The following is a 27,863-nucleotide window of genomic DNA, read 5'->3' as shown; positions in this document are numbered from 1 at the left end:
TCCAATTCAGTACAACAGTTGTTTGAGGCATTTGAAGTGTTATCAAATTATTTCTTTCCAAATAGGTACAGCCATACATTACTTTACAGTGAGATCACCTTTCAGTATTTTTTCACCAACAGCCATTTTAATTTCAACTTCAATAGTTTTCTGAGGAGGTTTTAGTGATCACTGTAGCATTGGTAAGGTTCATCAAAAGATGTTATCAAGCCATCTCAAATTATTCATATCACTATTTCTGTATGTAATGATCAGGCCTTCCTCTGTGATTTGGTTAAACTATACTGGGACAGAACTGGATATAGATATGGGGTTATATCAAAAACTGTTTTACGGCTATAACAGTTAGGATTAAGATGTATCAGAATTGGTTAATAATGTGAAGCTGGTTTTTACACATAAGAATTCTACCTAATGGCAAGTTTAAAAAAAAAAAAAAATCAAGAGAATTAAATTCCTTCAGGACACCAGAAAAGCAAAAACTGAAAATTATGCATACCATCTGTCAGTCTATGGCTGTGATCCAAGGCTGTTTTGGAATAGTGTTTAGAGATTAAGGACCCTTTGGATCATTTAGCAATAGCATTGAATTTTAGTAATGCAATTACTGCTGAAAAAAACAGGATGACTTGTTTTAATGAGCATTTTATGAAAGTCAAGCAAGCATCAGAAGCTACTTTCAGATACCTCCTTCTTTTAATTTTTTATACTGCTATTTTCCATTAAAAAAGTTGAGAAGTAGCTTTAGGGTTTCTTATAAAATAGTAAGCTGATGGCATGGAGACTAGTTCCTTGAAGCATGGTGGCCAGATTATTTCACGTTTTGATTCAGTTTTACTTTAGATACATCAGTGGAAATCAGCTGCTGAGATACTGCTTATCTAGGGTGGCAGTCATTGAAAGCTAATATCTATCTTGCCTTATCTCAACAAAATTCTTGAGATGTTGGGCAATAAGAAGCTGAATCCTCATCCTACTGATACTCTGGGCCAGCTTGATTTTAGAACTGAACATGGTTGCATGTCTCCTTTAGTTAAGGTTCTGAATGATTTGGCTACTATTGCCACACTGTTATAAAGCCATTTTATTGTTCTTGTCAAAACATCTTATTTAGTTATTCATTATGAACTACTCATGAACTCAACAATCTGGCATTCTCAGAGAATGTCATGAGAATAGGCTGAAGGCCTTTGAGAGGCTGGAGCTGGACTATACGAGTCCTCTTGTGGCAGACCACCTGAACCCATTGCAGTTTGCCTATCAGACAAAGATCAGAGTGGAGGATGCAATTATCTATCTGCTCCACAAGGCTTATTCTCATCTGGAAAAGAGAACTGCAGGTGGGTGAGCCTATGCTATCCTGAATAATGGACTATCTGTTGGACAGACCGCTTTTTGAGAGGCTCAAGGACTGTGTCTCTGATATGGATGTAAGCAATACCGGAGTACAACAAGGAACAGTTCTGTCTGCTTTTCACTTCCCTCTGTACACCTCAGACTATACTGTAAATATAACACCAGGTCACATCACTTGAAGAAATTCTCAGACAAATCTGCACTCACAGCACGTGAACTGTGTTTCTTGTTACTGAAAGAATTTTCTGTAGGTTAACATCTGCAAAACCAAGGAGCTGGCTATTGACTTTTGCAGCACCAAGCAGTTTCTACATCTTGTCACAATTCAGGGAGTGGATGTAGAGATAGTTCATTGCTACAAGTACTTGGGACTTCACATCAATGGCAGGCTAGACTGGTTTTGTAGCACAGATGAGCTACATAAGAAAAGGCAGAGCAGACTTTTTTTTTCTTAGTGTTGCTTTTAATGAGGGTAGTGATATTCTTCACATATTGTACAACTATGTGATGGCAAGTGCAATTTTCTACCTTGTACTGTGCTGGGACGATAACATCACTCCAAGAGAGGCCCATTGAATGTACATGCTAATTAAAAGGGCAGGCAAAGTTAATGGACACACTCTCACCCCACTGTAGGTAGTAACAAAGGTGATAATTTAAAAAACTGAGTATGAGAAATATGTATGCATGTGCATAGTTGTGTGTGTGCGCGCGATTTTCTTAATTTATTTGGTAAGCTTCTGTAAAAGTCAAATTTCCCATGAAGAAAAATGAAGATCGATCTATCTATCTATCTATCTATCTATCTATCTAGAATTTGTGCAGACATTTCTAATATTTTTATTTTATTAATTTTCATTGTAATCATTCCATACAAACAGATCAATTTATAACCCAACAAATTTGAAAACAAATCAAACCCCACCCCTGAGAAGGAGAGCTTAGCTAAAGGAAAATTTCTTTAAGCTTTTTAATAAGGCAACATTAGACAAAAGAAGGGGAGAAGTAAATATCTATATAAATAGGAGATGGAGAAGGGAGTTAAATGCAATAATAGTTAATTCTCTTATTCTAAAATAATATTGATTAAATCCTGCCAAGTTTTGAAAAAATTTTGTACAGATCCTCTAACTGAAAATTTAATTTTTTCCAATTTCAAATAATATAAAACATCAGTTTCCCACTGACTTATAAGAGGAGAATTAGGATTCTTCCAATTTAACAAAATAAGTCTGCGTGCCAAGAGTGTAGTGAATGCAATCACCGTTTGTTTGTCCTTCTCCAATTCAAGTCCATCTGGAAGGACACCAAACACAGCTGTTAGTGGGTTAGGAGGGATTGTGATACTAAGGCTGTCTGAGAGGCACTTAAAAATTTTTGTCCAAAATGATGTTAGTTTGGTGCAGGCCCAGAACATGTGACCCAGTGAGGCAGGAGCTTGGTTGCAGCGCTCGCAGGTTGGATCCTGGCCTGGAAACATTTTGGACAGTTTTAAGCGAGACAGATGAGCTCGATATATAATTTTTAGTTGAATAATTCTATGCTTTGCGCATATAGAACTCGAGTGAATTCTCTGCTTTGCTACCTTCCACTCCTTTTCTGATATATTGATTAAGAGATCTTCTTCCCAATGTCCTCTTGGATCTTTGAAAGGTAGGGACTCTAATAAGATTTTATATATTGCGGAAATAGTGTTTGTTTCCTCGGAATTGAGCAGTATTTTTTCCAGCATTGTGGAGGTTGCAAGGTGGGGGAAATCGGGCAATTTCTGTTTAACAAAATTTCTAATTTGAAGATAGTAAAAGAAATGTGTAGCTGGGAGGTTAAATTTTGAACGTAATTGTTCAAAAGATGTAAATATGTTGTCTATATAAAGATCTCTGAGCATTTTAATCCCAAAACTTTTCCAGGTATTAAAAACTGGATATACTTGCGAAGGTTGAAAGAGATGGTTCCCTTGCAGAGGTGCCACTGATAAAAGATTTTCCATCTTAAAATGCTTCCTAATTTGGTTCCATATTCTGAGTGAGTAAAGCACAATTGGGTTATTAGTATATTTGCGATAACTTTCATTTATTGGAGAGCAGAGCAGGGAATATAAAGAAGTACTACAGGATTTTACTTCTATTGCAGACCAAGCCTGTGTATGTGCATTTATTTGTGTCCAGGTTTTTATGGCTTGTATGTTTGCTGCCCAGTAATAAAACTGAAAATTAGGTAAAGCCATGCCACCTTCTGCCTGAGGTCTTTGTAGGGTCGCTCTTCGGATACGTGGGTGTTTTGAGTTCCAAATGAATGAGGTTATTATTGAATCTAACTGTTTAAAAAACGATTTATTGATATATATTGAAATGTTTTGAAATAAAAAGAGAAGTTTAGGAAGGATATTCATCTTAACAATGTTAATTCTTCCGGCTAGAGTGAGATGAAGGGTTGACCATCTATGCAAGTCTTGCTTAATTTTTTCCATACAGACGCCAAAATTTTGTTGATAAAGAGCTTTATGTTTACTTGTGATATTTACCCCTAGGTATTTAAACTGATCTGCTATGGTAAAAGGTAGGGTGTCTAATTTAATATTATATGCTTGTGAGTTCACTGGAAAGAGTATACTTTTATTCAGATTAATTCTAAGACCAGATATCTTTTGAAATTCTGTTAGTGCTGTTAAAACAGCAGGGACAGTGTTTTCTGGGTCCGATATATATAAGACCATATCATCTGCATATAGAGAAATTTTCTGTTCCAGTCCTTCTCTGACAATCCCCTTTATCTGATGAGTTTTCGGCAGTGAACCGCCAGTGGTTCAATAGCGATTGCAAACAACAGTGGCGACAAGGGACATCCTTGTCTGGTACCACGTTCTAGTTTAAAGTAGTCTGAGCAAATTTTATTAATACAAACTGAAGCTTCTGGACATTTCTGAATTTGAGTATATCTCTACATATAAATATTTAAAAATATGTTCATAATAGTCTCTTTCATTTCATTCACATGTTCTCTAAATTCATGACTAGTGATGAGCAAACCCCACTGAATTTGGTTCGCCTCAAGGTGTTCAAATCTCGCAAATGTCTGTGAACTTTGACGAAATCTTCAAACTGCATTCAGGTCAATGGGAAAGGAGGAAGTAAAATAGTTTTGAATTGGAATATAATGGTGCAATGGTCTTTTATGTGTTCCTCTGGGTTTGGGAAAGGTTTGTCAACTATGCTGGATCAATTATTGTGCCCAAATATGTGATCTGAGCTAAGACGCAGTAGTGCTAACCACTGTAAAACAGTGCCTCAAACAACAAGTTATGCAGATAGAATGAATACCACAAACAAAATACAGTACAACAAATGGCCACAAACTAGCAATAAGTAAAAATATTGAAGATCGTTGTGCTAACAGGGTTACATGGTTACAATCTTGAAACCATTTGCATTACGTTAGTGGTCTATCCAAAAAGCCACTCATTATTAAAGATTAAAATTCCCACCCCTAGTTTTTCTACTGAGCTTTAAAAGGGGGCAATTATTTTCAGTCTTGGTCACTTATTTTTATCTTTTTGTCTTTTTTCTCACCTGATTGTTTTTTTTATAAATTCATAAAGTTACACAGATTCATAATAAGCAATAAACATGCAAGATAATGCTTATTATAAAAATAACTGGTAATATTAAATGGTACTTTTAATATTTGTAGTGTGCTATTTTAATATTTGGCTAATGTTTTGTGCAATTTTATATGGAGGATATGTTTTAAAAGAATAGCACAAAAATTGTTAATCAAGATCCTTTAACATATACAGTATGATGTTTCACATCTATTTCAGTTACACATGTTGTGGGAAATTTTGGGCTTCTAGCTTACAGTTTGGACTATAGAATAAAACATGAGATTGCTAGCTCAGCTCTAATGAATGGCTTATTTTTGGACTTTGAACTATCCACTTAACGTAACAGTGCTATACTTGTAGATATTTACAGTATTATCTACTACTGTGAAATGTATGTAACTTTGAATAAAATTATCAGGTTGAGTCTGATAAATAAATACTGTTTACTGAAACATTTACTATATTGCTACCCCAACTGCACAGAGCTGCAGAGCAGAACCCTGTTATGTCAAGCAGTTCAGTCAAGTTGCAAAGTGATCTCTCTGACTATATGTTTGCCTTAGATTCATCACAGTGGCAAACCTGTAACAAGATTTTATTTTAAGGAGCCCACTTACCTGCTAAACGGTAGTAAATCAAATTAGCATCTTCTATTGTGGTGACATTTTATAACTCATAATGAAATTACTCAAAGATACAGATTATTTAAGTATTCTCATACTTTCATTCAGTTAAAAATCTTATAAAGTATATTTAGAGCCAGGAAGGAACACTGCAATTAAGTATTTCTACATACCTTGTCTTTGGTTATGTATTTGTCTTTAAGATAAGACTGAGAGATGCTTGGAAAAAAAATCCAAGGACATTTGGCAGGATGAGCCAAGTATAACAATTGTAAATGCATCCATTCTTTTAATATGGAACCCACCATTTTTATTATGTAAAAGTAATAATGGTTTAAATTGTCTATAAAAAAAGAACACAAAATAACCTGAAATTTCATTTTAACAAAATTATAAATAATACTGCAAAAGTATATTTGCAAATGTGAAAACACTGTTCTAAGAATTCTAGCATAGAACTGCTTTGTGATTACATTTAAGAAGCATTTTCCCTAAAATAGTCCATTGTTTTTTGTTTGCATTAAAATTGTTGCACTATCCATGTATTAGCTGTAGTAAAATTATTGTAGGTTAACATTAATAATTCTGCTCAAAGAGATATAATGCTAGATTAAGAAATACTAAATTGACAATAAATGTGTCTTTGCCAAAAACTTTGCACTGATGTCATTATCTATATAAATTCAATTGTAAGCTATTTGCATGTTTGTTTGTTCGTTTGTCTATTTGCCAAACACACAAAAATGGCTGAACCTATTTTCGTAAAATTTTTTGTGTTGCTGTTGGTCCAACTTAAAACACAGACTATTTCAGGGATATGGGTTATAATGGGAAGGGGAGGGGAAGCCCAAAAAGCTACACGGATGCAGGGACTACAATTTCCATCAGGAAGCAGAAGTTCACTGGGGTTGATGGGAGAACATTGTCATTAGTGAACACACATTTTTGTAATGGTTAAAGCAAGGTCTCATCTATGACTGCAAGTACAGTGTTTTGTTCACAATTAATTTAGATAAGTTATTTTCTCACTGGATCATAGCCTTTGTCTAAGAGTACATTTTCTTGTTTCATTGTTGGCTGTGTTTAGCCATGTTAAACATCCAAAAGACTGTTTTCCCCATTTATTTATACCCAGAAAAACAAAAAGTACTTAAGATAGTTAGATTATAAACCTAAAATATTTTAGCAGCTGTAACAAATAAATTGAGAAAGTGATATTATCCATTCCAAACAGGCTTAAAATATTACTAGTGTAATGCAGAAATGAAAAACAAATTAGATTATCTTAGAAAGGATACTCCAATAGGAGAGCCCTTAAATACGGTAGTTTTACGTATTAAAGTCAATTTGCTCAATCAGTGGAGGAAGTAGAAGAAAAACACTTTTTATAAAAGTGATTTAGCAAGGTTCTAGAAAAAGGAGGAGTTAATTAAAATTAATAGGATTTTTTAAATTTTTCTCTATAATTGAAACAGAAATATTGCAAGCTTTTAAGAAGTATTTAGGATTAGATAAGCTAACTTAAATGAATTACATATAGCTTGACAAGCTTAACGGGCTGCTCTGTTTTATAAAGTTTGTAACTTAAGAGTAATTTTCCAAGCCCGTTATTTTTACTTCTGGGTCACTGGAAGTCAGTGTCTCTCTCAGCAGCAGAAGGCAAAAAGCCCAAACTAACATTGGAATGTGTACCAGTTCATCACTCACAAGAGGCTAAAAAACTCTCATCAAGTAACCGAACTTGCACATCTTTGTACTGTGGGAGGAAACTGAAATTCTCAGAGAAAAAATATGTACACAGAGAAACAATGCTCAAAAATATGTAAACTCAATACAAACAAGTGACCAGTCTGAGAAAAGAAACCAAGTCCCTGTCTTTGTGAAACAGCAGCATTAACCACTGCATTACTGTAATATTTTACTGAATATATTTACCGTACACCCCACAATTTATGTATTTTTCAGACTGAATATAAATACACACCATGCTATTTTAAAACTTACTTACAAATATATTTCAATTTTAGAAGAATATAAATGAGTTACTGTCAAATATTTGGACAGCCTTAAGAACTGCTGTAGTTACTTATAGTTGCAGATTTAAAGTATAACAAAAACATGAATTAACACAATTCTAATTTGGACATGTTCTTAGCAGTCAGTGACAAAAGAGTAGAATGCTAATATTTATTTGAGCAAATGTAAACAGAGAACAAAAAACAAAGCCAGTTACTATAATCTTACATACAGCACACTGAATAGGTTAAGTATAAAGAAGCTCAATTACCTATCAATGCATTAAATACTACTATTCATTCATTATTATAAACAGAACTGAGACATGGTGTCCTGCAGGGCTCAGTACTGGGACCTTTACTGTTTTCACTCTACATGCTTCCTCTGGGATCTATCGTTAGAAAATAATGTTAATTTCACTCATATGCAGATGACATCCAGTTATACCTTTCTTTTAGACCAAATGAAGTTTCTCTGATGTTGTCTTTAATTAGTTGTGTTAGTGAATTAAAAGAGTGGATGGATGAAAACTACAGTGCATCCGGAAAGTATTCAGAGCGCATCACTTTTTCCACATTTTGTTATGTTACAGCCTTATTCCAAAATGGATTAAATTCATTTTTTTCCTCAGAATTCTACACACAACACCCCATAATGACAACGTGGAAAAAGTTTACTTGAGGTTTCTGCAAATTTATTAAAAATAAAAAAATTGAGAAAGCACGTGTACATAAGTAATCACAGCCTTTGCCGTGAAGCTCGAAATTGAGCTCAGGTGCATCCTGTTTCCCCTGATCATCCTTGAGATGTTTCTGCAGCTTAATTGGAGTCCACCTGTGGTAAATTCAGTTGACTGGACATGATTTGGAAAGGCACACACCTGTCTATATAAGGTCCCACAGTTGACAGTTCATGTCAGAGCACAAACCAAGCATGAAGTCAAAGGAATTGTCTGTAGACCTCCAAAACAGGCTTGTCTCGAGGCACATATCTGGGGAAGGTTACAGAAAAATTTCTGCTGCTTTGAAGGTCCCAATGAGCACAGTGGCCTCCATCATCCATAAGTGGAAGAAGTTCGAAACCACCAGGACTCTTCCTAGAGCTGGCCGGCCATCTAAACTGAGCGATCGGGGGAGAAGGGCCTTAGTCAGGGAGGTGACCAACAACCGGATGGTCACTCTGTCAGAGCTCCAGAGGTCCTCTGTGGAGAGAGGAGAACCTTCCAGAAGGACAACCATCTCTGCACCAATTCACCAATCAGGCCTGTATGGTAGAGTGGCCAGATGGAAGCCACTCCTTAGTAAAAGGCACATGGCAGCCCGCCTGGAGTTTGCCAAAAGGCACCTGAAGGACTCTCAGACCATGAGAAAGAAAATTCTCTGGTCTGATGAAACAAAGATTGAACTCTTTGGTTTGAATGCCAGGCGTCATGTTTGGAGGAAACCAGGCACCGCTCATCACCAGGCCAATACCATCCCTACAGTGAAGCATGATGGTCGCAGCATCATGCTGTGGGGATGTTTTTCAGCGGCAGGAACTGGGAGACTAGTCAGGATAAAGGGAAAGATGACTGTAGCAATGTACAGAGACATCCTGGATGAAAACCTGCTCCAGAGCGCTCTTGACCTCAGACTGGGGCAACAGTTCATCTTTCAGCAGGACAACGACCCTAAGTACACAGTCAAGATATCAAAGGAGTGGCTTCAGGACAACTCTGTGAATGTCCTTGAGTGGCCCAGCCAGAGCCCAGACTTGAATCTGATTGAACATCTCTGGAGAGATCTTAAAATGGCTGTGCACCAACACTTCCCATCCAACCTGATGGAGCTTGAGAGGTGCTGCAAAGAGGAATGGGCGAAACTGGCCAAGGATAGGTGTGCCAAGCTTGTGGCATCACATTCAACAAGACTTGAGGCTGTAATTGCTGCCAAAGGTGCATCGACAAAGTATTGAGTAAAGGCTGTGAATACTTATACATCCATCCATTTTCCAACCCGCTGAATCCGAACACAGGGTCACAGGGGTCTGCTGGAGCCAATCCCAGCCACACAGGTACATGTGATTTCTCAGTTTTTTTTTATTTTTAATAAATTTGCAAAAACCTCAAGTAAACTTTTTTCACGTTGTCATTATGGGGTGTTATGTGCAGAATTCTGAGGAAAAAAATGAATTTAATCCATTTTGGAATAAGGCTGTAACATAACAAAAGGTGGAAAAAGTGAAGCGCTGTGAATACTTTCTGGATGCACTGAACTTGACTATAAACACCGATAAAACAGAGATGTTAATTATTGGAGAGAATGATGCTGAACGCAACAAAATTTTGTCATCATTTAACTCAGTTGGAATCACCATTAATTTTAATGAATCAACCTGCAATCTAGGAGTTATCTTTGACTCTAGTATGTCATTTAAAGTGCACATTACAAAGTTGTCTAAATCATGTTTCTTCCATTTTAAAAATGTTGGGAAATTATGGCATTTTCTAAATAAGCGGGATTCTGAGAAATTAATTCATGCATTTATTTCTAGTAGAATTGACTACTATAATTCGGTGTTCACTGGATGTTCAAACTGTTCTTTATACAGCTTCCAGTTAATCCAAAATGCTGCTGCAAGAATTATTACAAGAACAAGAAAATAAGAACACATAACTCCAGTTCTTAAATCCTTACACTGGCTTCCAGTTAAATTTAGGGCAGATTTTAAAATCCTCACTTTTAACATATAAAGCTTACTTATCTGAACTTATCATGACTTACAAACCAGAACATACATTAATATCTGCTTCTGATTCCAATGATTCCAATGATTAATAAAATAACAGTGGGAGGTAATGCTTTTAGTCACAGGGCCCCTAAACTGTGGAATGGTCTGCCTGATAATATAAGAGATGCCCCTTCGGTCTCAGCTTTCAAATCCCAGTTGAAGACTCACTACTTCAGGTTAGCATATCCTGACTAAAGCTGCTGATTAACTGTACATACTGCATTTCTGTAGTTAGTCATTAGCACTAGAACATATGTAATATGATAGTTATAATTTGTTACTAACCCTCACCTATTCTGTTTCTCTTCTTGGTTCTCAAATGTGGCACTACTGCCAAGTTGTTTTGCCTGCCTAAGGTAAAGTCATCTCTGATGGAGGATCGCAAGAATTGTCTGGTTCCTTTCATCGGATTGGCTGGCCCAATGCTGACTCGGCTGTGGAATGGCCAATAAGGGGAGGCAGCTTGATGGCCGAGGTCTCCAGGACTCCAGTCCAAAGAGATGCTGCTGGGCTATAGCCAAAGTAAACTTCCATTGTGCAGTATGTTAGTTTACTTTAATTAGCCATGCCCCTGCTGTTTTTATGACAGATTTAAACAGGTGTCACATCCAAATATTTTTATAAGTAGTATAAGAAATAAGTAGTAAGCACTGATTTCACTGAGCACCCATTGAAAGTTGGTGGTGTTGATAAAGATATCTGGGCTCTCCTCAGACATCCAAGGAGCTAAAGGTGTTAGCAAATCTTCTTGGTATTAGCCGATATCATTTAACAACCTAAAGTGGGCACAACACATAACTACAGGAAATATAAAGTTGCTAAACCCATCCACAGCATCTTCTCTGATGCAGACAGGAGTGTGATATAATTCCTGCTTCCTATTGTCTATGACTAGCTTGGTTTTGCGGACATTAAGGAAGAGATTGTTGTCCTGGAACCAAAGTATCAGAAGGCAGAGCCTTTCTTTCTAATTTACCCCATAACTGTTAGTAATCAGGCCTACAATGGTGATGCCATAAGCAAATTAGTGATATAGATGGAGATGTGCTTGACCATTCAGTCATAGGTGACTATAAAATACAATGGGGATTCAGTACACTACCTTCAGGTAGTGTGGAACATCCTTTTTTTTCGATGTTGCATCGTCTGCATTGTTTATTTTCAGAACATAACCATCTACTTAGTCAGCAGGTGAGAAAAAAATGGTAAAATGGTTAAAAAAAAAGCATAACATTAGATATCAAGGCCAAGTTTTAGTGTGTACTGATAGTATTCCATGTTACATTAGTGTAAATTTGTGTTTTATGGGGCAAAGTTGTTTAATTTTGGAGTACGTTTGCCCTTGATTATCTATGACATTGATTCTAAATTTATGAAACACACCCACACACCCCCTTGCATCAATATTTTTGGCCAAAGAATACTCTAAAATCTCTCCCAAATTTAGTTGAAAAACATTATGTTTTGGTGGGATTTTATGAGTACTCAAACATGGTATATAAAAAGTATAAACACATACTTTATATATTATTTTCAATTTCCAGTAAAAGACCACAATTCATACAATAGTACTCAGACCACCACAAGATCTGAGCATGATAAATTGTACACTGTATTAAAAATCTTGGATGCATTAGTTAATCATAATGATAGCACCAGGATGATGCTTACTATTTCAGGAAGGGTCCCTTAAACATAAATTATTCTTAATCCTTTAGTGTGGTTAAGATTGTGTAAATCTGTTTGCAACTCCCATCTTTCAACAAAAACCACAAGTATGGTATAAAAGGAAAGGGAATCTATGCCAGGCAAAGCCCTGCTCTGTTTCAAAGTCAAGAAAAATGTTTGGCCCTTGATCAAGCTCAGCACAAGAGAATACTTTAACAGATTACCCATTTAGTTCCCGAAAGAGACAGACAATAGAAAAATAACTGTGCTGTCTTGTGAGTAATCAATCAAAGAACTTCTGTTGATCTGCCGATTGATTTAAACTCAAAAACAAAAGATTGGATTTGTTTAGGTTTAATGCAAGAGTCTCACACAAGAAACACATAAGCAAATTACTTAGAAAATCCATCTGTTAAACTTACTTTCAAAATCCAGAAAAAAATGAGGACAGTTTTCTATTTCCCTTGTAAGGACTTTAAGAAGATTTCCCATTCCAGCAAACCTTTTTAAGACAGGAAAAATGATACAAAGAAACAAATCAGTGAACATTACCCATAAAGACTTTCAACATACAGGCATAATAATTGTTTCAGGATTGTCTTCTATATACAGTAAGAATAAACACATGTTCTCTGCATATTTTATATTAAAAAATCAATGAAGATAAAGCTTAAAATTTAAAATAAATTTTAAGAGGTTTTTACAGTCATTAAATATAGTGTTTTACAATAACCCCCACCCCACCCAAAAAACATTGATGCTTAATTGTAGGTTTAAAGAATAAATACATTTCAGTGTACAAACATCCTTCAAGAGCAACTTTTCTCCCAACAATCCAGGAGCAATTTGGTGATGATCTGTGTATTTTCCAACATGATGGAGCACCATGATTGCAAGGCAAAAGAGATAATGAAGGGGCTCAGAGATCATAACATTAAAAGTATGGACCTGTAGCCATGAAACTCCCCAGATCTTAATTCCATTGACAGCATGTTGTCAGTTCTCAAAAAGTGGGTAGACAATCAGATGTCCAAAAACTGTGATCAACTCCAAGCACTAAAAAGGCATGAATGGATCATCATCAGTCAGGATTTGGTCCAGAAGCTGATAGCCACCATGCCAGGGCAGATTGCAGAAGTTATAAAGAAGAAGGGTCAACAATGAAAATATTGACTCTTTACATAAATCTGATGTATTTGCCAATAAAAGCCTTTGAAACTTATGAAATGTTTATAATTGTTCTTCAGTATAACATAGAAACATGTAAAAAAAAAATTGAACATGCTGAAGCAGTAAAGTTTGCAAAACACAACATTTGTGTCACTGGCCAATACTGTACTTTATGGTTCACAAGGAAGAGACAAATGTGTTTCACAAGATGAATGGATGGAAAATAAAGGCAAACAGTAGCTTAAGAAGGCATTGTATTCACATTAAAAAACACACACACATTTGTTTTATATTGGTTTATAAAATGATTTTCACTTTCATTTTTACAATAGCATTTTTAAACCTGTAAATGTGCAGCTGATGTCAACAGTAAAACGTTATTTAATGAAGGAAAACCATGCCACTTCATACTGCTTCATTAATTTATATCTGTTTAGAAGTATGCATATTTTTAAATTTGTAACCTGTAGCTTCTTTTATTAGCTCAAATACTGTGGATTTGCTGTTATTCTTAAATACTTAGGCTAGCTAGATTTAGAGACTAGGACAACCTCAAGAAAATGGAAAAAGGAAATCATCTTTAACATCTTTACTGTCTCTCTTTAAGCTGTGGCCACTATGAAATTGTTCTCCCCATTAACACCATTTTATACACTGTTCTCAGCTAGACTTGGAGGTTCTTATGTCCCTGTTTTACTTCGCTTTTAATTGTTACTTTTAATTTTATGTTACACAAGTTCATCAGATCAAAATATTACAATAATCATTAAGTACAGTTTTGAACATTCCTTAAGCATTAATGTCTACCACTCTACTTGGAAACCTATTTATAACGGCTGAGATAAGTTGTTACATTGTCAGTTACACCTCAAGAAGCATAAAGTTCATGCTGCATTTTCAAGGCAAAAATAAGCTTTTATTATTTAATTTTTTTTTCATTCACAGATTTGGTTCAGAAATGTATCAGAATTATTAATCCTGTCTTTTTTATTTCACAGCTTCTTTTTAGCTTCTTATTTATCTGCAGTGAAGCTCTATTAAATTTCATATTGCTTTTAAATTTCAGGATGAAATTACCATGTAAATAAAGGTTTCTTTAACTTCTGAGTGAGCAATAAACTCTAAACTTTCAACAAAATACAACATTAGAATATTAGATATTTTACATAGCAGCTGCCAATTGTGCTTCCATTTTGTGCAAAGTTCTTTAACGGCAGGGATTTATCTTTGGTAAATAACTAAGGTGTGTAATAAATAATCATATTCAGTAAACAGAATCGATTTTTAGGACAAATGTGCTTGTGTCCATTCTGTATCCTAATATTAACAGTGATTACTTCCTTTACCTTAGTGTGTGCTTCAAGGGAACTTTACATAAACCTGCACACAGGATTTAGTTAGAATACAAATACATTATTGTGTGAAAATTTTCCAACAGGTTCAATCTGAAATTCAGGTAATCATCAAACCTATTAATTAACATAAATGTGACTAGAAATAATCACTGTTCCTGTCAGTTAAAATATTTTTAAAACAGGTTTGTGAAAGCTTAAAACTTCAATGTTGGTATTCAGAAACATGTTAAAAACATATTAATTGACAGTCAGGGCAAACACAGATATCCATCTCCCTCCTAACTATAACCTGCATTACAATGTCCTGAAAGGTGCCCTTTATGAGTCAAAACAGGAGCTTAAGTTAGAGTTTTATCACAGAGGATTTATGCAATGGCCTAAGTTGTTATTGTTTGAGGGGCAAAAGTGCAGATGTAGGTGCTGCTATTTCCTGACCTTGAATTGGATAAAAAGGTCACAAAATGTAAAGAAGGATAGACAGAACTACATAATGTGACTACGGGTATTTTAATGTTAGCTCTCCTATACAAAGCCTTTTAAATATTTCCTGTTTCCATTAAATGGTTTAAACATAGATATAACAACATTTACTGCAGATCATATTGTCCCCCCAAAGTACTAAAAACCTCAGCCTACTAAATAAGTGCAATTTTGTTTTTTTACATTGCTTATCACTCTGAGTTTATGTCTGCCATTTTATTTTAAAGAGATAAACAAAATATTTTAGCTGCCTATGTTTATATTTCAAGCTATGCTATCCTACATGATTCTCACTTAAAAAAAATCCATCTAGCATTTTTTTGTGTGATATGATGCGTAACACAGAGACATTGCATACCCTAGGGGCACTCTGGCAATTTCCCTAAAAGAACACTACTGAGAAGTCAAGCCACACTCTATACTTCTTCAAGCACCAAGCAAGTGCTTTCCTCCTCTTTTCCCAACTTTACACTCTTTCTTGAATGAGCATCACCTTCTTTTGTAGAATCCTGGAGGAAAATGTCTCTTTAAAAGCTGTTTCTCTTATTCTGGTGCCTTTACCTGTTGTCTTTATAGGGCACTCAATTCATGTATAGTACATGCAAACTTGCTGGTACCATTTTCACCACACTTATGTGGTTATTTACGCTGCTACTGCATTTACAAATATGTTAATATTTAATACTCTGTACCTGGCCTGTCACACCCTCTCCAACTTGTACTGGTGTGGTGTTGAGGCGTTGCCCACTCCACAGCAAAACTTGGGTCCTAATTTGAGGTGGCCCATTCAGGTAGGATTGTGGAATTTCTTGTCTCTCTGGCATGACAACCATTATCCTTGGCTGTCAGAGAAGCTTTGTAAACTCTGCCTTTCAGTGGTGGCACTCTCTGAGATACACAGACCTGGGTACGCCTTCTATTGGTCTGGTCACTCTGATGGCTGTCATACTTAGGGAGTAGCTTTTGCTGTTGCAGATGGTGTCTGATGTCACTCCTTTCAATGAGCATATTATGAGGCTCAGGTTAAGGCACTACGTGGGTGCCTTGTCTGTTGTCTCAATGTATGCTCCGACTGCGGTGAGTGATGTCTCGGTGAGGGAGGCATTCTTTTTGCAACTTCGCTTGATGGCTGATGGGTGCCCGTGGGTTGACACTCCTCTGGTCATGGGTGACTTCAATGTGACCACTGGCATTAACAGGACTGGCTATGAGGATTGTGTTGGTCCCATAGGTGACCGTGGTGAAAGTGACTCCATGTTCCTTGACTTTGCAAAATTTCAGGGGTGCGGATTGATGGATCCTGGTTCCAGTGCCCTGAGCTGCAATATTAGACTTAGTACTCTAATACTTGTGGTGCAGTGAAGGAAATCAATCACATCTTCGTGAGCAGAAACTAGAGGCTCCTACAGAACTGCAGAGTCTACAGAAGTGTCCAGTTTGTGAATTCTGAACATAGACTTGTTGTTTGCTAATCTGAAGATCCAGCTTAGGTCGAGCAGTCTACCAACTACTAGGTGAATGAGGCTGGAATTGGCCAGACACCAAGATCAGGCTGTTTCTAATGAGTTCATACAGTTTGTGCAAGAAACTTGCAGACTAGGGTTTGACTTCTCAATCCTAATGTCACAAGACCTTGAATGTTCCTGAGGGTTGTGTTGGTGTTGCTGGTGTTCCCAGTGTTCCCAGAAGGAGGTATTTCATCTTGTAGGGTACCCTGGAGAGGAGTTGCAGCACATGACTTGATGGTAACTCCGGTCTGTACTGGGAAGTGAGAAGGATGGATGTGAGGGCAGATATGGAGGCATTTGTTAAAGAAATCTGTGAGCAAGTTGACATATCATCTATGGTCTGGTGACCCACGTCTTGAGGAATTGAAGCATTACATACATTCAAATCTTTTTCTCAGAGAGTCGCAGTCAGAGCGGGTGATGGAACGGTCCTTACAAATGACGCTGCAGTTGTGACCTGCTAGGCTGGCTACTTTGGGCAGCTGTTTAATGCTGATCCTCCGGCTAGGATGTTGGACATCTCTCTGTCAATGGCTCTTGAGGCTGATCATCCAATTAGCTGTGAACCACCCAGTCTCACTGAGATTGCACAGGTGGTGAACCAGCTGAATATAGGGAAAGCTGCAGGGATCTGTGGTATTCCGGGTGAACTTCTCCAGGCTGGTGGTAAGGCTGTCCACCTGGCATTGCAAACAATCTTTGTTTCCATTTGGTAGACGGGCGTCATTCTAACTGTCTGGAAAACAGGACTTATCGTCCCTATCTGGAAAGGGAAGAGTGATTTCCTGGATTGCGGCAACCACAGGGGATAACACCGCTCTCGGTGCCAGGTAATTTCCTTGCTACGGTCATACTCAACAGGATCCATGATCACTTGGTCACAGTTCCTACCAGTGACCACAGCATTCTGCTATTACACCTAAGAAGTCTACCATCGACTGCATCCCCGGCACAGAGTATTCTCATCGATCACAAACACAAATATCGGCAGAGTTTCTTTGTCGCCTTTGTTGATTTTCGTAAACCATTCGACTCATTTGATCGAGCTGCCCTGTGGGACATCCTGAGACTTTACTGGATCCCCCCAAACTTGGTAGATGTCATGGCTGGGCTGTACACTGGTACTATGAGTGCTATGCACAGTGGAGGCAAAACCTCTGCATTTATCTCAGTTGATTCTGGAGATCATCAGGTTTGTGTTCTTGCTCCTAACTTGTTCAATGTTTGCATGGACTGGATGTTGGACAGGGTCATGGGGTCCAGCAGCTGTGGGGCACCTGTTGGTGAAGAAATATTCACTGATCTTCACTTTGCTGACGCAGAGTCAATGGAGGCTCTGATCAGGGCTCTCGAGGGACTAAGTGAGGAGTGCGAGTGTCTGGGCTTGCAAGTGTCCTGGATAAAATCCAAGATCCAGGCCTTTAATTATCTCTTGGGCACAGCCATCAGCAGTGTGTCTATCTGCGGAGGGAGTGTCGACTGTGCAGAGAGGTTTACTTACCTTGGCAGCGACATTCATGTCTCTGGTGACTTTTCCTATGAAGTCAGTAGACAGATTAAGAGAGCTTAGAGGGTCATGAGGTCACTGGAAAGGGGTGTGTCGTGCTCCCTATAATTTGTAAATGGATGAAGGTCAAAATCTTTAGAGCCCTGGTGCTTCCTGTTTTGCTATATGGTTAAGAGACATGGACACTACCCAGTGACCTGAGACAACGGCTGGACTCCTTTGGTATTGTTTCTCTTCTGAAAATCCTTGGGTACCATTGGATTGACTTTGTGTTGAATCAACGGTTGCTCACGGAGCACCTAATGATGCACATTACCTGCATTGTGAGGAAGCATCACTTATGTCACTATGGCCATGTGATGCGATTCCTTGAGGTAATCTGGCTCGCAGGATCCTCATTGTTGAGGACCCAAGCAGCTGAACCAAGCTAAGGGAACATCCACATAACACCTGGCTGTGGCAGATAGATGGTCATTTCCGGAAGGTGGGACTGCCTGGTGGGTTGGGATTCTGAGCTGTTCAGTTATGTGGTGGGTGCGGCAACATGCTGTACCAGTGCCTGCTCCCCAACCTGACCTAACCTGTAATTGGAGTATTGTTTTTGAGGTTTCTAATCTAGTTATTTATATCTGTGTTTTGTTTCTATGTATTTTTATCCTTGTTATTCACTAATTATGTTTTCCCATGGTGGCATCGTATTTTCCTTGTGAGTGTTGTCATTTTTGGATATTGTTTGTTGATAGCTGCTATACTGTTACTATTCTGGATGATTGGGAGCATGCAGCATGTTTTGTCTCTGGTTACGTGTACCTTTTTGTCATTCGACTACTTTGCTCTGTTTTGTTTTTTATTAAAATTCTGGTTACAAGTTATGGGTTTTGTATACTAAAATTTTACATTCTTGGTTATAACTTTTGTTTGAAATTTGATACATTTGTACATCCTCTAATTTCATTTTTGCTCTGAACTGCTGTTGCCCTCTGCCAGCTGAAGAACAAAGAAGCATTCATTTGGAAATGTAAATAAAAACATGCTGTTTTCATAACTTCTAAATATTCTTATGTGTGCTGTCTCATCACATCATTTTCTAACTTGCTTAATCCAGATCAGGGTTGCAAGGGTGCTGGAGTCAATCCCAGCTAGTACAGTGCACAAGGCAGGTACAAACCTTGGACAGTACACTAGTCCATCGCAGGAAGACACACACACACACACACACACACACACACACACACACACACACACACACACACACACACACACACACACACACACACATACTAGAGCCAATTTCATTTTGTCACTCCATCTAACCTGCATGTGTTTGGACAAAGGGAGGTAACCAGAGCATCAGGAGGAAACTCAGCAGGCATAAGGAGAACATGCAACTCCAGGCAGAGAGGACACAGGACACAAATACTGGTCTCCTTACGGCAAGGCAGCAGTGCTACCACTGCATCACCATGCTACCCATTAGGCGTGATGTTCTAAATAAAATAGAATTAATTAAAAAAGTTTATAATACTAAAAAATTAAACTTCCATGTAGTTTTTTTTTTGCTTGTTTGTTAAAACTATTCTGTGAATCTTTATATAGGAAAATTTAAGACACTGTGCCCTCATTACCCCCATGTGAAAGATTTTTCAGGTAAGGAAGACAGAACTTCTGAGACAAAATAGTTTTACTTAGTAAGTCATGTCATGCTGCATATTAGCACAGTGGTCCCCAACCTTTTTGACACCAAGGACCGCTTTACTCAAAGCAAATTTTTCCAGGGGTGGGGGGGGTGGGGGGGTGGGGGATTTGGGGCGGGTTCGTAGGGCAGTTTTATACACAATTTACATTACATTTCTATTATTATTAAGTTATAATACCTTAATAGAAATTATACAACTTATCAAAATGCAGAATCAGTGGGAGCCCTAAGCTTGTTTTCCTGCAACCTAAGCTTGTTTTCCTGCAACCAGACGATCCCATCTGGGGATGATGGAAGACAGTGACACACGAAGTGTGTTTCTTATATTCAGTCTACTCCGTATTCTCGTTTTGGTTGCTGTCACTACAGAAAATGATGCCTCACAAAGACAGGATGTTGGAAATGGAAGCAGACTTTTCAGTGATTTTGTGGCAACCTCAGGATATTCCGCCTTGACTTTAATCCAAAATGTATGGAGATTTGAAGTTGTCTGAAACATACTTTTAAAGCCACCATCATTAGCAACCTCAAGCAGTTGATCCTCTTCAAGCACAGACAAAATTGATTCACCTGACTTATTCACAAATGGGTCACGGCTCCATTCCTTCCCATTTCGGGGGTCTTTTGTGGTTGGGAATAATGCTCAAACTCTATTGAAAGCTGAGATAAGTGATAATACACCAGCTGGGAGAAAGAAGGCCCTGGCTTGGTATCTTTAACAACCTCTGCTAATGTTTGAAACATATCAAAAATCCCAATGTTCACTCGTCTGCCCCATAAATCAAGTTTGGCTTTGAAAGCAGCCACTTTATCTGCCAACTTGAACAACATGTATCTTCTGCCTCTGCCCCATGTGCTGCTGCTCCACCGCTGCCTCAGATTTTCCTCCTCAGGCTCCTCTAGCACTCCTCCAGCCTGGCTGGATACTGTGTCTGCAGAGTGGGTAAAGGTGGGATGCCCAATAGTGCCTGTATGCCTGTAGTGCAAATACAGGTAAAATTCCATTATGACGAACTGCCAGAGACCTCAAAAATATTTTGTTGTAATGAGATTCTGTATTTGTTGCTAAAGTGCTTTCTTTAACTTGCGTCCAGGCGTTTTCAATCATTTCAATAGCTTTTTTCACGTTAATTTTAATCTTCTCCTGTCTACAAGTTATGCTGACGATAATTTTTCTCAGCATTTCCTTGCGATAATACACTTTCAGGGTGTGAATGATGCCCTAATCCAATAACTGAAGCACTGCTGTGCAACTGGGTGGGAGGAATTCAATGCAAACATTATCTAAATGTGGAAGCATGTTGCGTGCGGCACAGTTATCAATCAGAAGCCGAATCATCCTTTTCTTCTTCTTCATATTGTGAGGTTTCTGAACTCTTTTGGGTCCCCCCCACCCATTGGTCGATGTCACGCCAAACAGTGTCCTGGAAAAGAAAATCCGAACACATTTCTCCAGTTTTGATGTCACTACACTGGTTACCTGTGTCATTCAGAATTGACTTTAAAATTCTGCTTATGGTTTATAAAGCTTTAAATAATCTCGCCCCGTCTTATATATCGGAATGTCTGACACCTTATATTCCAAATCGCAACCTCAGATCGTCAACTGAGTGTCTCCTTAGAATTCCAAGAGCAAAACTTAAAAGAAGTGGTGAGGCGGCCTTCTGCTGTTATGCACCTAAAATCTGGAATAGCCTGCCAGTAGGAATTCGCCAGGCTAATACAGTGGAGCACTTTAAAAAACTACTGAAAACACATTACTTTAACATGGCCTTCTCATAACTTCACTGTAATTTAATCCTGACACTCTGTATATCCAATTCATTATAATAACTATTCATTCAAAATTTGTACTAACCCCTACTCTCTCTTCTGTTTTCTTTTCCGGTGTCCTATTGGTGGTGGCTTGTGCCACCACCATCTACCCAAAGCACCATGATGTTCCAACAATGATGGATGGATTAAAAGCCAGAAGTCTGTATAACCATCAGCATCAAGTGACTCCGTGAGAACCCTAACTACAAAGAGGACTATTTCATTTATGTTAGGTAGAATGCCCAAAGGGGACTGGGCGGTCTCGTGGCCTGGAACCCCTACAGATTTTATTTTTTTCTCCAGCCTTCTGGAGTTTTTTTTTGTTTTTTCTGTCCACCCTGGCCATCGGACCTTACTCCTTTCTATGTTAACTAATGTTGTCTTATTTTAATTTCTTATTTGTCTTTTATTCTTCTTTTCTTCATTATGTAAAGCACTTTGAGCTACTTTTTGTATGAAAATGTGCTATATAAATAAATGTTGTTGTTGTTGTTGTTGAAGCACAATTGCCAAATCTGTGTAAGACTGTTTGTCTCCTATACACAGACACAGCAGTCAAACAGGGTTGTGAGCAGGTTAGTGGCCAAGTAATCCTGTTCCCTGTATTTACAATGTTCCTTGCATCAACCATCAAGATCTTTTCTGTTTGCTTCGGTGAAGAGCCGGAGCAGAGCTGTGAGCCTGCTGTTGCCCCGGCAACGGATAGTCTTCTACTGACGTGGTGATCGCACTTCAGGATGCTCTTCGGCATGTTGTCCAGTTGGGGGAGGTCCCAAGAGAGTTTAGAAACCTCACATTTTCTTGAATGAGTGCCGCATTAATAGGAGTGTTTCTTGAACGAGCATCACTGAACCACATAAAATCTGCCTTTTTGGCGTCTTCGAATGCAGCAGTTTGCATACGTTTGCAGCCCAAGATTTTTCTTCTTTTTTTGCACATAACAAAGACATCCATCCATCCATTATCCAACCAACTGAATCCGAACACAGGGTCACGGGGGTCTGCTGGAGTGCCAATCCCAGCCAACACAGGGTGCAAGGCAGGAACCAATCCCTCGCAGGGCGCCAACTCACCGCAGGACACACACACACACACACACACACACACACACACACACACACACCCACACACTAGGGCCAATTTAGAATCGCTAATCTACCTAACCTGCATGTCTTTGGACTGTGGGAGGAAACCAGAGCACCCGGAAGAAACCCACGCAGACACAGGGAGAACATGCAAACTCCACGCAGGTCTGCTTAATGCGAGGCAGCAGCGCTACCACTGCGCCACCGTGCCACCCTAACAAAGACATATGCATTGCATTTGTTATTCCAACAGATTGCACATCACAGACATTAACACTGTTATCATTTTATCGTGTCTGCCGTTTCTATAGGAGGGTAGCAATGAGTTAAATTCCAAAGGATGTTTTTCAGATTTTGACGAGCAATAAGCAAAAGGTATCACTGAAAACCACAGAAAACAAAAAAAGCAAAAAAAAAAGTACGAGGAAAGTTCGAAGATAGAATTTTTTTTTACAATGTTTCTGTTTGGGGATCGTTGTGCACAACTGAGCTGCAACCACAGAACTAACTGCTCTGTGGATGATTCATTCAAGCATTTCAAGGTCACTTCATTTTAATGAAAGTATCTGCTGAATGTACTTTGTAGTAATGAGATTTCTATAGACTTGTGTCATATGTGGAAACTGTTGGGACCATAAAATATACTTCGTTGTAATACTGTCTCAGCTAGGTCTCTCTCCTTTCTCTGCACCGCTGCAAAGCCCCGCCCACCTAGCGTTCTGAAAAGTATCCTCAGTGAAGGGGGCAGTCATTTTGCTCTAGCCCTTCACTAAGTGAGTCTCCATTGTCGGCAGTTCTCTCGTGGCCCAGCTGTCAAATGGCCGCGGCCCGCTAGTGGGCCACGGACCGGGGGTTGGGGATCCCTGATTTAGCACATGCAAGTAAGAATTTTACTAGTACTCCATAAACATGACAACAGTGACCTAATAGCTTATAAACCTGCAGTATATTTACTGAATGGAGCAAATTAATATTTAGGTCAGACAAAAATTGTAATTTACACAAAGGTAATTTTTTCACCACCAGATGTCTGTCCTGGGAAGCACAATCCATGGGTCTCTCAATACCTTCTGATCCAGCTAAATTAGATATTGAAAAACATTTACAGTATGGGATGAGTGATGACGCACACTTTTCCAATTCTCTTGACTGTGATTCTCACCTCGGAATTTCTGTTACTTAGTTTACAAACACTATCTCCTGCATGGAACTGCATTGGCTTTATTCTATGTAAACATGAACTAAGACATCTGTTAATGAAATATTATTGACTGTCATTGAATTAAATTAGAAAAACTCAAAAAATCCTTTATTTAACCATTCATTTAATGTAAAACTAATTCAGACAGTTTTCTGCATACCATTCCCAAATCCACTTAATCCAATTCAGGGTCATGGGGACCAGGGGCCTGACCAGGATTCAAAAATGGGCTCTATGTAGGAACCGACCTTAGACAGGGGCTAGTTTATTGTAGGGCCCACAATTGCAACCTTGGAAAGTGAAAGATGCAACAGAGGGAAAAATCCAATTAGACATGGAAATAAAGTGCCAATTGAACACAGACAGTGACAGGCATGGACTTCGATCCCAGAAAATTGGATCCAGGAGGCAGCATTACTAACTATTCCCCACTGTATGTCTTGGCATGTAGCCATACGACCCTCAAAAGGACAAAACACAATTCTGATATTTATTAAAATATATTGTGAATTATTTTGTAATATTGTTTTTAAAAGTGGGTTTTGTTTATCTGAATAAATAAATATAAACATGCAGCAGAGATTCTGAGGAAGGCTTTTTCATGTCCTCCCAATTGACTCAGCTGGCTAAAAGAATAAAGTATTGTGTATGTCATTCCATAAGTTAACACATTTAATAAGGTATCTCAGCACAGAAAGACTGCATTAAATGCATCTGAACATCTCTAGCTTAAATATTTCATTTAAACTGTTTTTAGAATTTGCTTTCACTTTAACTCAATTGAAGAAAAAATTAACTCTGTAGACTAAAACTTTGTGTGCACTGTCCAGATCTTATAATATTTAAGAACCAGCATGATGCATAAAACTGAAATCTGGGAAACGTCAGTAGGCCTCTTTAGCAGTTTAATTTCAAACATATGTTGCCTTCCTGCACTCACTTTCTTCCATTCTCTCTTTTTCCACATCAATGCATCTCAGGATTCTTATATTGGGTACCAGTAGCACAGAACATATAATTCAAACCATACCAGTCTTATCCACAATGTACATATTACATTTACATTGTAATTAATCATACAAGGACCAAGCTGTGTTAAAAGCAGTGCATTACTTTAAATAAGCTAAACATATCCGGCGACAGAAGATACATTGTGTGAAGAACACAGGTTTTTGTCCAGCAAGAGGTTTAGGGCCAAATACCTATGTGAAAGTGGACATTGTGCCGTTGTTTTGACAACCTTGCAATGCAAGTCAGTGGATTTCCTGTGCTGCAGACATTTCATACCAGTCGTGCAGACAAGAGAATATTACAGCATATAGGAAATACAGAGAAAGTGAAGAAAAACAAACACTGTGCATTGAAAGGAACAGACTGCCATCTGCAGTTCCTTTACTACTATAACAGTGGTTGTAATTATGTATATTTTCATTCTTGTTCTCATTTTGTGCCCTTTGTACCCTGAAACAAATCTTTTCTGAGTAGTATTTACTATTAAATAACTTTTATATCATAATGTTATAAAAAAAGTGGAAGTGGATGTTAATACTACAAACATACACCATAAAAATTTTTATATATAAATTATGTCTTCGTATGTATTTTACACCTAATTTAATTTTGTGGCTTTTGATTTAAGTATAAACAGTATGTGTAAATAAAATTAGATTAACATATTTTGCTATGGGCTGATCAAAGGCATTTTCACTCAAATTCTGGATGTAATATTAGATAATGACTGTCAATTTTGCTGCCCAGCTGTCAAGCTCTTTATTCTGTCTTGAAATAGTGAGCACAGGCCCTAATTTTAACCCTCATGATCACAGGCAATGGTAGACACGTACATTGAGCAGTGAATCGAAAGAAATTTCCAAGACTTAGTTTTATCTCCACTACAGACGTCCAATACAGTGCAAGCTGCCACCATCTCAATTGGTTACTTTAAATTCACCTTCAATGACTGAACAATGACTGAGGGATCACACTCCTCAGCCTCCCTGGAAAAGTCTATTCAGGGGTCCTGGAGAGGAGGGTCCGTCGGATAGTCGAGCCTCGGATTCAGGAGGAACAGTGTGGTTTTCGTCCTGGTCGCGGAACAGTGGACCAGCTCTATACCCTTAGCAGGGTCCTGGAGGGTGTATGGGAGTTTGCCCAACCAGTCTACATGTGTTTTGTGGACTTGGAAAAGGCATTCGACCGTGTCCCTTGGGGAATCCTGTGGGGGGTACTCCGAGAGTATGGGGTACCGGCCCCCCTGATAAGGGCTGTTCAGTCCCTGTACGATCGGTGCCAGAGCTTGGTCTGCATTGCCGGCAGTAAGTCGAACCCATTTCCATTGAGAGTTGGACTCCGCCAGGCCTGCCCTTTGTCACCGATTCTGTTCATAACTTTTATGGACAGAATTTCTAGGCGCAGCCAGGGCGTTGAGGGGGTCCGGTTTGGTGGGCTCAGGATTGGGTCACTGCTTTTTGCAGATGATGTTGTCCTGTTTGCTTCATCAGGCCGTGATCTTCAGCTCTCTCTGGATCAGTTCGCAGCCGAGTGTGAAGCGGCTGGGATGAGAATCAGCACCTCCAAATCCGAGACCATGGTCCTCAGCTGGAAAAGGGTGGAGTGCCCTCTCAGGGTTGGTAGCGAGATCCTGCCCCAAGTGGAGGAGTTCAAGTATCTCGGGGTCTTGTTCACGAGTGAGGGAAGAATGGAGCGTGAGATCGACAGGCGGATCGGTGCGGCATCCGCAGTAATGCGGGCGCTGCATTGGTCTGTCGTGGTGAAAAAGGAGCTGAGCCGCAAGGCGAAGCTCTCAATTTACCAGTCGATCTATGTTCCTACCCTCACCTATGGTCATGAGCTAGGGTAGTGACCGAAAGAACGAGATCGCAAATACAAGCGGCTGAAATGAGTTTCCTCCGCAGGGTGTCTGGCTTTCCCTTAAAGATAGGGGTGAGAAGCTCAGTCATCCGGGAGGGGGCTCAGAGTAGAGCCGCTGCTCCTCCGCATCGAGAGGAGTCAGATGAGGTGGCTCGGGCATCTGATCAGGATGCCTCCTGGACGCCTCCCTGGTGAGGTGTTCTGGGCACGTCTAACCGGAGGAGGCCCCGGGGAAGACCCAGGACACGTTGGAGGGACTATGTCTCTCGACTGGCCTGGGAACGCCTTGGGATTCTCCCGGAAGAGCTAGAAGAAGTGGCCGGGGAGAGGGAAGTCTGGGCATCTCTGCTCAAGCTGCTGCCCCCGCGACCCGACCCCGGATAAGCGGGAGACAATGGATGGATGGATGGATGGATGACTGAACATATGGGAATTTGTTTTGTAATGGCTTGCCAACACATCTGGGGATAGCTGTCATTATATTTCATGTTTCACTTAATAATACTGTATATTTGGTATTAGAATTATTACCAGTACACATGAACAGTTTAAGTGCTATTTTAATTTGGTGTAAATACTAAAGCAATGTATACAAGTATAAATAAACATTTTCTAAATCATACAAATAACACAGCATTTAGAAAAACACACATTTGGAAGGAAATCACTCTACTTTGAATTCTTGCCTCTCTATATAAAAATACTTCAAAGTAAACATGCTACCCTAACAATAAAAATCAGATTAATAAAACAAAGTCTATAGCATTCATTAAAGATATCTACTTAATGTGTTTTTTATTTCTTATTTCAAGTAAAATGAATCTATTGATTGAAATCTAGGAATATAAAAATGAAATGATATGCTTTACTTTACTGATTGATGTTGGGGACTCTAGGTTTTTTTTTGTTTTTTTTTAAATAAAGCACTACTGCATCCCTGGCTGTGTGACACTGAAGCATACTGGGCGACAGTGTTTCATATCAACATCAATCATAGAAAACACATATACATCCTAGCCACTAATACGTAAACTCTTGGAACACAAATGCTTGGAAACCAAAGGTACATGAATAGGAATGCCCCATATGTTTCCATAACACCACTTAAGATGATATGTGCAGATACTTATAGCTAAATC

At 38.7% G+C, this 27,863-nt stretch overlaps 1 protein-coding gene across 1 annotated transcript in view; it reads right to left on the bottom strand.

The window, feature by feature from the left end:
* fam49a (family with sequence similarity 49 member A) overlaps positions 1–27,863 on the bottom strand; it is a 187,176-nt gene that overhangs the window by 17,389 nt on the left and 141,924 nt on the right. The window contains exon 3 of the mRNA XM_051925608.1: positions 12,459–12,539. Coding sequence (XP_051781568.1) covers positions 12,459–12,528 — 70 coding nt within the window. The 5' untranslated portion in view covers positions 12,529–12,539. The remainder of the gene's footprint in view (positions 1–12,458; positions 12,540–27,863) is intronic.

This window comes from Erpetoichthys calabaricus, chromosome 3 (assembly GCF_900747795.2).
Source record: "Erpetoichthys calabaricus chromosome 3, fErpCal1.3, whole genome shotgun sequence".
NCBI classification, from domain to species: Eukaryota; Metazoa; Chordata; class Cladistia; order Polypteriformes; family Polypteridae; genus Erpetoichthys; species Erpetoichthys calabaricus.
This window is presented reverse-complemented; position numbering and strand designations above follow the sequence as displayed.